The following is a 17,038-nucleotide window of genomic DNA, read 5'->3' on the forward strand; positions in this document are numbered from 1 at the left end:
TTATAATATAATATAATAATACTTTAATACTTTCGTCATGTGATTTTGTCTTTTTTATTTGCTTTTATATTTCTAGTTCGTTATTTTTAATTATATAATTTTTATATAGTATAAAATACTTAAATGTAATAATAACTACACTTACAACAGTTTTATGTAATGTATTAAAATGATTATTAATATTTCGAATTAAGCAGTATTTTCATAATTATATGAGTTCTGCCATAAAAATGCAATTAGACTGCAGAAATGTCATTTTTGCACAAAATTGCATTGCCAGAATAAGGATAGCAACCAGTATCATTTCTATACTACTGTGGTATTTAATTTTTTCCTTTTATTTTTTATTATTTTGTTTATAATATAATATATTTGTTAGTTTTTTTAAGTTTTAGTACTTTTTTTTAATATATTTTATTTAGTTTTCATTTATTTATTATATTATATTTTTTAATATAATATAATAATAAGAGTTATACATTATCTGAAAGCTGAATAAATTAATCCAAGATACAACTATTAAAAAAATTTGGAATCTGAGGGTGCAAAAAAAAGGGGGGGGGGGGGGGGGGCGCCTTTAAAGCTGTCCAAATGAAGCTCTTAGGAATGCATGTTACTAATCAAAAATTAAGTTTTTAAATATTTATGGTAAAAAGTTTACAAAATATATTCAGGGAACATGGTCTTTACTTAATATTCTAAAGATTTTTGGCATACAAGAAAAATCAACAATTTTGACCCATGCACTGTATTTTTGGCTATTGCTGCAAACATACCCGTTCTACTTAAGACTTTATTTTAAGAAAATAAAATAGTGTATTGTTTAAATAAAGTGTGAAAAAGCGTGCTCACATTTCGGTTTTCACATTAATTCCGTTTAATATTCATGAGCTTTTCGAAGCAAAGTGCCGCGTGATCTAATATTCATGAGCTGCCGCTCGCGATTGGAAGTCTCCTCTGCATGACGTACGCATGACCTAATTAATATTCAGCAGTTACGCTTTCGCTGTGCTTCGTATTTTATCTGGCTGAAGTCAGAGGCGCACCGCTGCGCCGGTGGAAGATATTTTATCCTATTTATTGACGAATAATTAACATTTTGAAGATTTGATATAGTAGAGCGTTAAAATAGGATATTAAAACGCTTTCAGACTGGATAATGCCGTTGAAAACGACTCTTGTGCTGTACAGTTGACTGTGAAGGAGATGAGGAAGAAATCAATGGATCAGCAAACTGTATCCAAGAGATCCAAATGATCAACAGCAGATGTTTTTTTCCAGAGAAAACTACTGGAAGCTGTTCAATGACGAATGTAAGTGGCTTTTTATAACCATGGATTGATTTTTTGATTGTTTTACGTTATTGTTACTTCGTTATAATCACTTAATAGTTATTGTTAATGTGTTAATAGTGTTGTTAAAAGTGAACTAGCAAATAGCATCGTGTGAAGAGGTAATAGTTAACGTTGATATTCAAAACAAAAGTTCCTGATGCGGTGGTTTTGTGTAGGTTAGTCATTATTAGACTGTTTTCACTAATGCTTGATTCCCTCAGTTTCTGAAGGGTTCATTTCTGATGACATTTGCTAGGCAACATAATCATGCAGTTCATGTTCAACAGGAAAAGCTCAGCAGGACTCCAGCTTGTGCTGGAGAAAGACAAAGTTAGCAATAATCACTCATATGTGGGATATATGTACACTTGTTCATGCAAAATTATGAATTCTGAAACTTAAAGTCAGAAAAAGGAAATTCTGAGGATGATTTAGAGCTTATAGTTTAAAAAACTTGGCTTTTGGGGAATTGTGGTTGCTAGGGTGTTGCAAAAAGTTATTTTAATATTATAGGATTAAATATTATTGTTGTACTTATTTATATTTGGAATTTGGAGCTTTTATCATCATGTTTTAATTTGATAGTTTTAGTAATTTTATGCTCTGTAATAATCATTATTTTTTTAATACATGTAGCTTTAATTGATTTTTATTTCAGTTTTAGTCCTTGTAGTACTTAAATGTTATATAATATAATACAGTATAATAATGCTTTAATTTAATTCTTAGTTTCTTTAATATTCTGTTTAGTTTTAGTTTTATATTATTTTATTTTTATATACAATATAATATAATATTTACCACTTTCAGCAGTTTCATTCTACTGTATATTATATGATATTATATTACAAACTACACTTTTAATTTTAAACTGTTTATTTTTGTTATTTTATTTATATAAAAAAATTAATATAAACTACACTTTCAGTAGTTTCGTTATTATATTATATTATATTATATTATTATAATACAAACAACACCTAGGTATTTTAATTCAGTTTCAATGTTATTTTAGTATTATTTATATATCGTTAATTATTAATAATTTAAATGAGCTTTTATTTTTATATTTTAAGTTTTCAGTATATACTATAATATAATATAACATAATAAAATAATGCTTTAATTTAAATTTTAAGATATATATATATATATATATATATATATATATATTAAAATACTATAATATTAATATATATTTCTGTTTATTTTTATATTATTTTATTTTTATAATACATTTTTATATAAACTACATTTTCAGCAGTAAAATATAATATAATAATGCTTAATTTAAGTTTACGTTTTAGTAATTTTGTCCTGTGCTTTAGTTTTTTAATATATTTTTATATATATTATATTATAATATATATTATATTATTAATATAATAAAATAAAATATAATTATGTTTTAGTAATTTTGTCCTGTGCTTTTGCAATATTTTTGTTTATTTTTATATTATATTATTTCTATAAACAATTTCATATAAACTACACGTTCAGCAGCATTATAATACAAACAACACTTAAGCATTTTAATTAAATTTCAATGTTATCTTAGTATTATTTATTCACCGTTATTTATTAATATTTTAAATTAGTTTTTATTTTTATATTTTAAGTTTTCAGTATATAATATAAAATAACATCATAAAATAATGCTTAATTTAAATATAAATTTTAGTTTACGTTTTAGTTTTAGTCTTTTTATACATATGTTCATATATATTATATTATACTATGATATAAATATAATATAATAATAATAAAATAAAATATAATTGCATTTTAGTAATTTTGTCCTGTGCTTTTGCCTTTTTTATATATATTTCTGTTTATTTTTATTTTTATATTATTTTATTTTTACTAAAAATTTAATCTAAACTACACTTTCAGCATTATATTATATTATATTGTTATTAATTTTATATTTTAAGTTTTTAGTATGTGATATAATGTAAAACACTGGAATTCGTTCACAGTTAGTTTCAAAGTAAATCCCACACTAAATGTGTTTCAGTGCAGCAGCTGCATTTGAACATTGTGGTCTCAGGTTGGGGATTTTGGAAAGAAACTAAGTCAAGGTCAGTCCTGACAGTCACAGCTTTGTCAAGCCAACATAATGATGTCAGAGAGTCTCAAAATGATTCATTGTTCCGGTTGAGGAGACTAGAGGCACAATGCTTTATTAGCCTTTCATGCATAGATTACAGAACTATTCCTTTTTCAACATAATTGAGCTGTATTGATGAAGAGCATTTGTGTGTGTCCGCAGCTGAACTGCTTCGGGCGTCACCGCAGACGGACGGCTCCGCAGAACAGCGGCAGCAGAAATGAGCTGTTCTCGCCGCCGCTTCACTCCAGGATCAACGGCTGGTCTCTACCTCTGCACGGATTCCAGCTCGTCGCCTGGCTCATCTACTGTTTCATGGCCATCGTCGGCTTCGGAGTTTACGTTCCTCTACTACCGGCGCCGTGGAGCTTTGCAGCGTACGCCGTATCCTATACAAATAATCCACAAAAACAAACATTGACAGAAAATACACTGCAAAAATCATATGATCAATAAATCAGTCAATGTTTTTACATTACTTTAACACATCAAAATCATTTAACCAGTTTCAACTTCATGATTTAAAAATTCAACTAGACAAGATTTTAAAAAATGACAACCAATTTGATTATACAGCAGATTAAATAGTTTGTAAATTGAGGTAATTTATTTTTACAGACTGCAGCCAATGTTTACATTTAGTTCTGCCATAAAAAAACAGTTAGACTAAGCAGAAGTGAGTCATATTTCCTATTATTATACTATTGTTGTATTTTTAGTATAATTACCTTTTATTTTTATATTTTTTCATAATTTAATATGATATAATAATACTTTAATTTTAATTTGTCAAAGTTTTAGTAATTTTGTATTGTGATTTTAACATTTTTATTTGTTTTTATGTTTTTGCTTACTTTTATTTCTAATAAATAAAAGTATTTTTGCACAAAATTCCATTGCCAAATTAAGGATAGCAACCAGTATTTTTATATACTATTGTAGTATTTATATTTATATATTCATTTTAATAATATAATATAATATTTTTATTTTAGTTTAAGTTTTAGTATTTCATTTTAGTTTAAATTTACATTCAGTTCTGCAATAAAAACCCAATTATTCTAAGCAGAAAAGTGTGATTTTTGCTCCACATTGCATTCCCAAACACTTGGTCTGTGCAAACAGATGCAAGAAGAACTAGATGTACTGAAAGATCATAAACAGACAATATATCTGTTGCATTGACTCGGCTGATTGCATGCAAACTCAAAAATAGCCAAAGTTTGTCTAATTCATGAACAAATGACTCTTATTTTTAAATGAATCAGTCAAATAGACTCATGGTTTATTAATATAAATCAGTGTAATGAAAAAGCAGGCGACGTGTCTCTTAAAGGGATAGTTCACCCTAAAATGAAAATGTGATGTTTATCTGCTTACCCCCAGGGCATCCAAGATGTAGGTGACTTTGTTTCCTCAGCAGAACACAAACGAAGATTTTTAATGAAAACCGGTGCAGTCTGTCAGCCAAACAATGGAAGTGGATGGGCACCAGACCTTTAAAAGTAAACAAAAACATGCACAGACAAATCCAAATTACACCCTGCGACTCGTGACTATACATTGATGTCCTAAGACACGAAACGATCGGTTTTTGCAAGAAACTGAACAGTATTTATATCATTTTTTACCTTTGATACACAGCCACATCCATCTGTCATGAGCACGAGTTTAGCATCCGGCTCGTGACATGTGAACACGCTCTGGTGTAGAATACGCAAACACCGGAAGAGGAAATCACTGAAATGTCCCGGATGAGTTTGTAATCTTTTAGCTTTAAATCGGTTTGAACAATCAGGATAAGCACAAGTAATTAGCATTGTGAATAGCCGCTATACCCACAATCTCTGTGCTCTGTGTAAACAATAAGTGTTGTATACATGCGACAGATCGCTTCCGGCGTTTCCGTATACTACGCCAGAGCGCGTTCACATGTAACGAGCCGGATGCTAAACTCGTGCTCAGGACAGATGGACGTGGCTGTGTATCAAAGGTAAAAGATACTACAGTCGTGGCCAAAAGTTTTGAGAACGACACAAATATTAGTTTTCACAAAGTTTGCTGCTCAACTGCTTTTAGATCTTTGTTTCAGTTGTTTCTGTGATGTACTGAAATATAATTACAAGCACTTCATACGTTTCAAAGGCTTTTATCGACAATTACATGACATTTATGCAAAGAGTCAGTATTTGTAGTGTTGGCCCTTCTTTTTCAGGACCTCTGCAATTGGACTGGGCATGCTCTCAATCAACTTCTGGGCCAAATCCTGACTGATAGCAACCCATTCTTTCATAATCACTTCTTGGAGTTTGTCAGAATTAGTGGGTTTTTGTTTGTCCACCCGCCTCTTGAGGATTGACCACAAGTTTTAAGATCTGGGGAGTTTCCAGGCCATGGACCCAAAATGTCAACGTTTTGGTCCCCGAGCCACTTAGTTATCACTTTTGCCTTATGGCACGGTGCTCCATCGTGCTGGAAAATGCATTGTTCTTCACCAAACTGTTGTTGGATTGTTGGAAGAAGTTGCTGTTGGAGGGTGTTTTGGTACCATTCTTTATTCATGGCTGTGTTTTTGGGCAAAATTGTGAGTGAGCCCACTCCCTTGGATGAGAAGCAACCCCACACATGAATGGTCTCAGGATTAGGGATGTCCCGATCCGATATTGATATCGGAAATAGGTCCGATATCAGCCAAAAAAACCTCTATCGGATTATATCGGACAGCGTTAAAAATCTCCGATATAAGATGTCTGTTCCGTTTTGAACTCCGTTACAGCTATTCTATCCAGCAGCGTCCAGAGCCAGCGTGCAAAGCACATGTAATCACAACACTGCTTGCTAGCAAAGTAGCGAAAAAGTTTAATACATGAAAGTTTAATACGTCCAACCTCATCACGCATTTGAAACAGCATCACAAAACTCTGCATGAGGATTTTCGCAATACCACTTAGTTAAAGAAACAATCCACTGGCAACGTCAAGCAACCAACGCTGCCTGAAACCCTCGCAAAGCGTGACAAATTCCCAAGAGATCGCAAAAAGGTATTAACCTTAACAGAAAATATATGCCAGTTTATTGTGCTCGATGACCAGCCGCTGTCGGTGGTGAGTAATATCAAGTTTAAACGCTTAATTGAACACCTCGAGCCTCGCTACGTTGTGCCCAGCCGCCACGACATTGTCGACAAAACCATACCCCAGATGAATAAAGAAGTTAAGGAATGTATTGCTATGCATCTGAATAAAGCAAGTGCTATTAGCTTCACCACTGACATCTGGAGCTCAGAAAACTGTCCTCTATCTTTATAGAGTCTGACCTACACGCGAGTTCAGAGGTTCACACACAGCTAAATGCATAAACGCCATGGAGGAGATGCTGCGTGACTGGAAATTCGACAAAAAGAAGGTCCATGTCGTTCTAACAGATAATGCAGCTAATATGAGAAAGGGATTCAATCAGCTTGGTGTGCCAAGCTTAGGATGTTTTGCGCACAGTCTCCAGCTTGTAGTCCGTGGGGGGCTTTTGTCACAGCGAGCTGTAGTGATGCACTAGCCAACGGAGAAAAAATAAGTATTTTGCGCTTTAAAAAATTTATTTTTATTCAATTAAGATATTTTTCAGTTTTTTTTTTTTTTTTTTTACATATACTTAGCCTACTGTTGCTGACTTTTGTTCTCAATTGATCTCAATTGCCGCTGGCCGCTAGTCGTTACTTAAAAAAACAAGCAAACAAAAAAAAACTTGAATTTAACAAATAAAAAGTGCTCCAAATATATTTCTAAATTAACTTAAAAAACTAAATAAACGAAAATAAATTTAATCACTTTGCTATTAAAAATAGCAGCTGTGTAATGGGGAAGAGAAAGCGAAAAAAAACCTGTTCCAGTCGGAATCAGACCAGTAGGCCTATTTCTGATGAGCTGTCAGACTAGGTCCGGGCGAGGTTTTAGGAATTTTTGCAACGAATGTTTGTTGAATAGCCTATTTAACATTCTTTTTTTAGGCTAGTTTCAAATTTAAATGTATTATTTTAGCGTATTTTAGGCTACTTCACTGACGGAAGTGCTCAAATAAACACGCACGTTTGTTAATAATGTTTGAGGGTTATATATTTTGGGTTACAAAATAATATACATATGTATTTTATATATAGGCCTATATACACAAACGTTATATATAATGTATATATATATTTATTTATAAATAATTTAGATATAAATTTATTGATAAACACCGCGACATTTTTTTTCGTTCTTCTTTTTTTTAAATAGCCTTCCCTTTACGGTGTCAGTAATTACTGTGTGTGCTGCTAATTTCTCATTTAGGAGAGATTTGTTTGTTAAAATATGTTAGGCTACCTTATTAAAAGTATTGCTCTTAACAGACCTGTGTGTTTTGTATCACTAACGCGGTGTCTGTTCATGAAGCATATAAACTCTGCCTGCGTGAGGCGCGCCGCATCCAACTCGCAATGTTCTATTACAATTTATTAATTCTGAACATGTTATGTGTCCATATTGCACCAAAATGCAACACTGCACTCCTTTGGGTCTAAAGCAAAAATCGATTGAATGATCTGTTCTTGACATAAGAAAAATGCAACCAGGAAGACACACAGAGATTCCTGCATTTATTAGAGAGGATAATATTTTCAGCCCCTCCCACTGAAGCTTCGAATATTTGGTGTTGATTACTACAGAAGCTTCAAGCTCAAAAAAATGGTATTCGGACCAGCCCTGCATTCCACACAACGAAATATTTAAAAGCATTCATGATTTGTGCTGATTATTGTATCGGATTTGTATCGGTATCGGTTGGTACTGAAGGCTGCAATATCGGTATCGTATCGGAAGTTAAAAAGTTGTATCGGGACATCCCTACTCAGGATGCTTTACTGTTGGCATGACACAGGACTGATGGTAGCGCTCACCTTTTCTTCTCCGGACAAGCCTTTTTCCAGATGCCCCAAACAATCGGAAAGAGGCTTCATCGGAGAATATGACTTTGCCCCAGTCCTCAGCAGTCCATTCGCCATACTTTCTGCAGAAGATCAATCTGTCCCTGATGTTTTTTTTTTTTTGGAGAGAAGTGGCTTCTTTGCTGCTCTTCTTGACACCAGGCCATCTTCCAAAAGTCTTGGCCTCACTGTGCGTTCAGATGCGCTCACACCTGCCTGCTGCCATTCCTGAGCAAGCTCTGCACTGGTGGCACTCCGATCCCGCAGCTCAATCCTCTTTAGGAGACCATCCTGGCGCTTGCTAGACTTTCGTGGACGCCCTGAAACCTTCTTAACAATGCAGTGGAAAGTTTTTTTCGGGATTAAGTTAATTTTCATGGCAAAGAAGGACTATGCAATTCATCTGATCACTCTTCATAACATTCTGGAGTATATGCAAATTGCTATTATAAAAGCTTAAGCAGCAACTTTTCCAATTTCCAATATTAATGTAATTCTCAAAACGACTGTAGATACTAAAATACTGTTCAGTTTCTCGCAAAAACCGTTCGTTTCGTGTCTTAGGACATCAATGTATCGTCACGAGTCGCGGGGTGTAATTTGGATTTGTCTGTGCATGTTTTTGTTTACTTTTAAAGGTTTGGTGCCCATCCACTTCCAATTTTTGGCTGACAGACTGCACCGGTTTTTGTAAAAAAAATCTTCGTTTGTGTTCTACTGAAGAAACAAAGTCACCTACATCTTGGATGCCCTGGGGGTAAGCAGATAAACATCACATTTTCATTTTTGGGTGAACTATCCCTTTAAGACAGCAGAGTGAGCTGAATTACAGGCTGATGTCAGCAGTGTGTGTTTGTGCAGATAATTAGAGGATGTAATGAGACAGACTCTCTCTGAGCTGCTCACGCTCTGTCTATCGCTTGTTGAACCTTCACACTTCACGTCTAGCTGATCGGCACAGCGTTTGTTCTGCATTTGGTGACTCACGTGGTGGCCGTAACGATCGACCCTGCGGATGTGAGCGTTCGGAGGAGGAAGGATTACTCCAGCCCCATGCCTGTGTTTGACAACAGCAAACATCAGCACGTCATCCACAATCTGCACTGTACGCTGTGTGAGGTGGACGTGTATGTACATGAGCAAAAACACCTTTATATTTAAACCCTTCAGAGAATATTATTATACCATTGCAATAATTATTCATATTTTAAATTAGCTTTTATTTTTATATTTACAGTTAAATAAGGATAGCTACCAGTATTATCAGTCTATTATTGTAGTATTTATTTTTATGTTTTTTGGCTTATAATATAATATTTTTATTTTAGTAAATTTGCTATGTGCTTTTGTCATTTTTTGTGTTTTTTATATTTCTATTTAGTATTTTTTATTATAATATAATATAAACAACACTAACAACAGTTTAATTCCATTTTCATGTTATTTTAATATTATTTACGTAATAATGTAGTATGTATGAATTTTGCGTTAGCCTTTATATTTCTGGTTTTCATTTGAATTTCTTTAAGATTTTTTAAGTTTTAGTATTTCTATTTGTTTTTAAATATTTCTATTTAAATTAGTAATTTAAATTTAAGTAATTCCTTTGCTTAGATTTAAACTATAGATTTATTTATTTGATGTATTTTTGGCGTATAATATAATATAATAATATTTGTATTTGTATTTTTATTTTAAAACTTTGTTACCCTTTATATTTATGGTTTTCATTTTAATTTCTTTACAATTTTTAAAGTTTTAGTAATTTTTTAGTTTTAGTATTTCTGTTCATTTTTAAAAATATCTATTTACATTTATTTGTATTTATATTTACTCTTAGTTTAAGTAATTTCATTACTATAGATTTATTTAGATTTATTACTATTTTGAATTAGCAATTTATTTTTAAATTTACATTTAATTAAATAAGGATAGCAACTAATATTATTTGTAATGTAAAATAATATTTGTAATTTTATTTTAGTTTTAGTAATTTTGTTATGTGCTTTTGTCACTTTTTGTGTTTTTTATATTTCTATTTAGTTTTATTTGTAATTATTTTTTATATAATATAATGTAATATAATATAAACGACACTAACATTATTATTTAGTATTTTTTACATAATAATGTAGTATTTATTCAAACTTTACATTAGCCTTTATATTTTTAGGTTGTCATTTAAAATTATTTAAAACTTTTAAAGTTTTAGTAATTTCTGTTTATTTCTATTTACATTTATTTGTATTTGTATTTATTTTTAGTTTAAGTAATTTCATTACTATATATTTATTTAGATTTTTTAATATTTAGAATTAGCTTTTATTTATATATTTACAGTTAAATAAGGATAGCAACCATTATTATTTATATGTTATTGTAGAATTTATTTGGTCTATAATATAATATGATATAACATTTGTATTTTTATTTTAGTTTTAGTAATTTTGTTATGTGCTTTTGTCACTTTTTGTGTTTTTTTTTTACATTGCTATTTAGTTTTATTTTATTTATAATTATTTTTGTAATTTTTTTATATAATATAATGTAATATAATATAAACGACATTAACAGCCCTTTCATTCAATTTTCATGTTATTTTAGTATAGTTATTTTAAAATTTAGTGTAGTTATTTTAAAATGTTTAAAGTTTTAGTCATTTTTTAGTTTTAGTATTTCTATTCATTTTTAAATATTTCTATTTACATTTATTTGTATTTATATATTTTTATTTTTAGTCTAAATAATTTCATTACTATAGATTTATTTAGATCTATTAATATTTTGAATTAGCTCTTATTTTTATATATTTACAGTTAGGATAGCAAACAGTATTATTTATATATTATTGTAGTATTTATTTTTATTTTTTTGGGCTATAATATAATTATTAATTTTTATTATTTTTTAATTTATTTTTACTTATTTTTATTTTTAGGTTTAGTCATTTTACTACTTCGGTTTAAACTTTTTATTTTAGATAGTAGGCAATGTTTCTAATTTTTTAAATATATTTTTAAGTTCCAGTATTACAGAAAATGACTTTTAGTGTAATTTTAGCATTATTTATATACTATTGTAGTATTTATTTATATTTTGAATTCGTATTTATTTTTATATTTTTTATTTTAATTTGTTTTAAGTTTTGGTAAATTTGTTAGTTTTGGTCATTTTTATTAGTTTTTTTTTATTTATTTCTATTTAAATTAATTTTTACTTATATTTATTTTTAGGTTTAGTCATTTTACTACTTTGATTTAAACTTTTTATTTTAGATAGTAGGCAATGTTTCTAATTTTTTTATATATTTTTAAGTTCCAGTATTACAGAAAATTACTTTTAGTGTAATTTTAGCATTATTTATATACTATTGTAGTATTTATTTATATTTTGAATTCGTATTTATTTTTATATTTGTAGTTTTTAATTTTAATTTTAATTTGTTTGTTTTGGTCATTTTTATTGTTTTTTTTTTTATTTCTATTTAAATTTATTTTTACTTATATTTATTTTTAGGTTTAGTCATTTTATTACTTCGATTTAAACTTTTATTTTAGTTAGTAGGCAATGTTTCTCATTCAAACATATATTTTTTAAGTTTGAGTTTTTCATCCAATATTACAGAAAATTAATTTTGGAGTCATTTTAGTATTTTTTTATACACAATTGTAGTAGTTATTTATAATTTGAATGATCATTTATTTATATTTTCAGTTTTTATTGTAATTTGTTTTAAGTTTTAATATTTTTGTAATGGCTTTTGTGATTTTTTTTTATTTCGATTTTGCTTTATTTTTATTTTTTAAATTTAGTGAGTCACCTTGATCATTTATTTCAGTTATTAAACATGTTTTCTAAGCATTTTTCATCATATATTTACCGTATATTTTACTTTATTTTTTAAATATTTGTTTCATGAACAAAAACAATAGTTTTAGTTGTAGTCAACAGTAATGTTCTGTTTTAATTTTATTTTCTTAAATTGCAATTCAGCATCCTGTTTGCTATCTTTTGGAATTCTCAGTTCATTTGTGAATGGCACACAGCTGCAATACAGAAATGTCTTTTGTCAAGACAAACGTTGCTTTAGTGATTAATCAGCTTTTTTTCTTCACAGCGAACCTAAAGCCAAACACTGCAGCACCTGCAACAAATGCATCGCAGACTTTGACCATCACTGCAAATGGCTGAACAACTGTGTGGGAGGAAGGAACTACTGGTGAGCAGAAGTGCCATTTGATAACACAAATGTAGAAGTAGCATTTGCATATATTTGATGTTTCACAATGGCTGAATGTTGATATAGGAATCACTGGTTTTTCCCAGGTTTTTTTTCATCACCATTTCCTCTGCTGTCATTGGGATGATCCTCCTCATTCTAGTGGTCTTGTTTGTCTTCATTGAACACTATGTGAATCCCGCTGTCCTGCGCACCGCTCCGCAGTTTCAGAGTAAGACTGTCTGTGTCTCAAAAAGCTGATCAACACATTAAATTTATACTTGGGTTCATCAAGGATGCATTAAATTGATTAGAAATGACAGTAAAGACATTTATAATGTTACAAAAGGTTCTATTCTTCAAATAAAATGTATCACAGTTACATGTTACAATGTTTCTTGAGGATCATGTGACACTGAAGACTGGAGTAACGATGCTGAAAATTCAGCTGTGATCATTTTTTGTGATTTTAGTAATTTTGTCCGTGTCAGTTTGATTAGTTTTTTCTGTTTAGGTTTATATTTATTTTAGTTATTGGTTTAAATTTGTTTCGATTATTTTTTCTACCCCTATTGGCAGATTTTTTTTTTTGTTTTGAGCATAAAATCACTTAATTGTAATTAATTTTGAAGAAAACGAGACTAAATGTCTAATACCCATTCCATTTCAGTGTTGTTTTAGTATTGTTTATATTATTATAGTATATATTAATATTGTGAATTTTATTTTTATATTTTGAGTTTTCAAAGTTTTAATGATTTTATTAATATTGCCTGTGTCCGTTTTATTTGTTGTTGTTTTTTCATTTAGGTTTATTTTAGATTTATTTTAGTTATTTAAATAAAATCAATTTATTTAAGTTATTTTTTCTTATGCCAGAAATTTGTTTTCTTGTTTTAAACATAACTTAACTTAATTTTAAGTTAAGACTAAATTAATTTTAAAACTAAATTAAGTGTTATTTTAGTATTATTTGCATACTATTAGTATTTATTAATATTTTGAATTAACTTTTTACATTGTTAGTTTTAGTTTGTTTAAAACTTTTCAAGTTTTACTAATTTTATGTTCTTTTGTAATTTTTGTAATTCTTTTATATTATTATTTTATTATTTAGCTTTATTTTTTTTAACCAATTTTAGTTAAAAACAAAAACCTGCTATTGCTTTATTTCTTCTTTCTTTCTTTCTTTCTTTCTTTCTTTCTTTCTTTCTTTCTTTCTTTCTTTCTTTCTTTTTTTCTCTCTTCTTCTTTCAGTTTTTTTCTTACCCCATTGGCAGATTTTTTTCTTTTTTTGAGCATAAACTTACTTAATTGTAATTAATTTTGAAGAAAACAAGACTAAATGTCTAATATCCATTCTATTTCAGTGTTATTTTAGTATTGTTTATATTATTATAGTATTTATTTATATTGTGAATTTTTTTATATATATTTTGAGTTTTCAATTTGTTTAAAACTTTTAATGTTTAATGATTTTAGTAATATTGCCTGTGTCCGTTTTATTTGTTTTTATTTTTTCATTTAGGTTTGTTTTAGATTTATTTTAGTTATTGGTTTCAATTTATTTAAGTTATTTGTTCTTATGGCAGATTTTTTTTTTTTTTGTTTTAAGCATAAATTAACTTAATTTTAATACATTTTTCAGAAAACAAGACTAAATTAAGTGTTATTTTAGTATTATTTGCATACTATTATAGTATTTATTAATATTTTGAATTCACTTTTTACATAGTTAGTTTTAGTTTGTATAAAACTTTTCAAGTTTTACAAATTTTATGTGCTTTTGTAATTTTTGTAATTCTTTTATATTATTATTTAGCTTTATTTTTTTTAATCAATTTTAGTTAAAAACAAAAACCTGCTATTGCTTTATTTCTTCTTCTTTCTTTCTTTCAGTTTTTTTCTTACCCCATTGGCAGATTTTTTCTTTTTTTGAGCATAAACTTACTTAATTGAAATTAATTTTGAAGAAAACAAGACTAAATGTCTAATTTCCATTCCATTTCAGTGTTATTTTAGTATTATTATATTATAGTTTTTATGAATATTTTGAATTTTAATTTTATATTTCGAGTTTTCAATTTGTTTAAAACTTTTAAAGTTTTAAGGATTTTAATAATATTGCCTGTGTCAGTTTGAGTCATTTTTTCTGTTTAGGTTTATTTATATTTATTTTAGTTATTGGTTTAAATTTATTTCAATTATTTTTTCTTACCCCATTGCCAAATATTTTAGTTTTTAGTTTTGAGCATAAAATCACTTAATTATAATTAATTTTGAAGAAAACAAGACTAAATGTCTAATTTCCATTCCATTTCAGTGTTATTTTAGTGTTACTTATATTATTATAGTATATATTAATATTGTGAATTTTATTTTTATATTTTGAGTTTTCAATTTGGTTTGAACTTTTAAAATTTTCAGGATTTTAGTAATATTGCCTGTGTCAGTTGAATTAGTTTTTTTTTCTGTTTAGGTTTATTTATATTTATTTTAGTTATAGGTTTCAATTTATTTAAGTAAAATTTTTTAACAAACTGAAAACTTGAAATGTAAAAATAAAATTCAAAATATTAATAAATACTATAATAATATAAATAATACTAAAATAACACTGAAATGGAACGGATTTTAGACATTTAGTCTTGTTTTCTGCTAAATAAATTTTCAAGCCTAAATTAACTTAATTTTAATACATTTTTCAGAAAAAAGGACTAAAATAAGTATTATTTTAGTATTATTTGCATACTATTATAGTATTTATTAATATTTTGACTGAGCTTTTTCTATTTCTAGTTTTAGTTTGCTTAAAACTTTTAAAGTTTTACTAATTTTATTATTTTTCACATCTTTTTTATATTTCTATTTATCTTTATTTTTATTTAACAAGAAAAACCTGCTATTGCTTTATTCTTTCTTTCTTTCTTTCTTTCTTTCTTTCTTTCTTTCTTTCTTTCTTCTTATTTCAGTTTTTTTCTTACCCCATTGGCAGATTTTTTTCTTTTTTTGAGCATAAAGTTACTTCATTTTAATTCATTTAGCAGAAAACAAGACAAAATTTTAGTCTTAGACTTATTTTAGTATTATTTATATTATTATAGTATTTATTAATATTCTGAATTTTATTTTTATATTTCGAGTTTTGGGTTTTACTAATTTTATGTTTTTGTCATTTTTCAAATATTTTCAAATATTTTTTTGTATTTCTATTTCTATTTATCTTTTTTTATATATATATAAATTTTAGTTAAAAACAAGAAAAATCTGCTATTGCTCTAAGTTTATTTTTCTTACCCCATTAGCATATTTTTTTCCTTTTTTAAGAATAAACTTGCCTAAAATTAAATACTTTTTTCAGAAAACAAGACTAAATATCCTAAGTCTTTTTGCTTTCCGAGTCAGTGTATCTCGCTTAAATGTTTAGATATTTGACAGACGAAAATACTGAGCAAGTAATAGATTATTTTCATTGTATAGTTGTAATTTCTCATTGTCTAATGTCTTATTTCTCTGGCAGCTGTGAAAGGCAACAACACATGGCTGGTTTTCCTGCCGGCGGCTCCTTTAGAGACTGGCTCCATCAGTTTGCTGGCGCTGGCCTTCATCACTGTCCTGCTGGCTCTGGCTGCTCTCTTACTGCTCTGCCACTTACTGTGCTTCCATATTTACTTATGTGAGTATGAGCCAAGCATTATCAGTTTTTAAATGCAGATAGCAGCTTCTGTTCATTGTGTGTCATGTCTCAGTGTCTCAGGGCATCAGCACTTACGAGTATATCGTCAAGAAGCGACAGACGCCGAATCCTAAAGGGAAAGAGCAGGTTCCTCCGGTGTTACCATCTAACGGAGCCACCGCACAGGTACAGACACAACAACATGCAATGCATCTACAAAAAAAATGCTAAATAACTATTGCATGTGCATAAAAAGTATTTTGTATTAAAATTTGTGCAAAATATACAACATAGATTGCATTGATTTCTTCTAAGTTCAGTTCAAGTGTTTAACTAAGCTAATTTTTTTAATATTAATAAATATTATATTTATTTGTAAATGTATTAATAAATCATTGCTTTGAAATGATATGTATTGTTAAAAACACTACAAATGAACAATTGAATTAAATTGAACTGAATTAAATCATACTAAAATAACAGCACAGGTACAAAACACTTGCCATGCAAATAGTAACTTATTTGCATTATTAAATGTATTAATTTTAGTTTTAGTCATTTTAGTACTTCAACGTTTTTTTCAATAAGTTGTTAGTTGCATACACAAAACTTTTTTGCAAATAGCTTATTTGCTTTTTGTATTAAAACTGATGCAGAATACATTCAGTTTTTAGTAGTTGAAGTAAGGCAAAAATAATACATTATTTTAAAATATATATAAAGAAATTGATGCAAAATAAAT

General features: G+C 28.4%; 1 protein-coding gene across 1 annotated transcript in view; it reads left to right on the forward strand.

The window, feature by feature from the left end:
- Positions 1 to 1,058: 1,058 nt before the first annotated feature.
- LOC141343051 (palmitoyltransferase ZDHHC11-like) overlaps positions 1,059 to 17,038 on the forward strand; it is a 28,013-nt gene continuing 12,033 nt past the window's right edge. The window contains exons 1-7 of the mRNA XM_073847644.1: positions 1,059 to 1,313; positions 3,607 to 3,828; positions 9,350 to 9,528; positions 12,519 to 12,620; positions 12,728 to 12,852; positions 16,141 to 16,296; positions 16,370 to 16,482. Coding sequence (XP_073703745.1) covers positions 1,254 to 1,313; positions 3,607 to 3,828; positions 9,350 to 9,528; positions 12,519 to 12,620; positions 12,728 to 12,852; positions 16,141 to 16,296; positions 16,370 to 16,482 — 957 coding nt within the window. The 5' untranslated portion in view covers positions 1,059 to 1,253. The remainder of the gene's footprint in view (positions 1,314 to 3,606; positions 3,829 to 9,349; positions 9,529 to 12,518; positions 12,621 to 12,727; positions 12,853 to 16,140; positions 16,297 to 16,369; positions 16,483 to 17,038) is intronic.

The sequence above is a fragment of the Garra rufa genome, chromosome 9, assembly GCF_049309525.1.
Source record: "Garra rufa chromosome 9, GarRuf1.0, whole genome shotgun sequence".
NCBI lineage: Eukaryota > Metazoa > Chordata > Actinopteri > Cypriniformes > Cyprinidae > Garra > Garra rufa.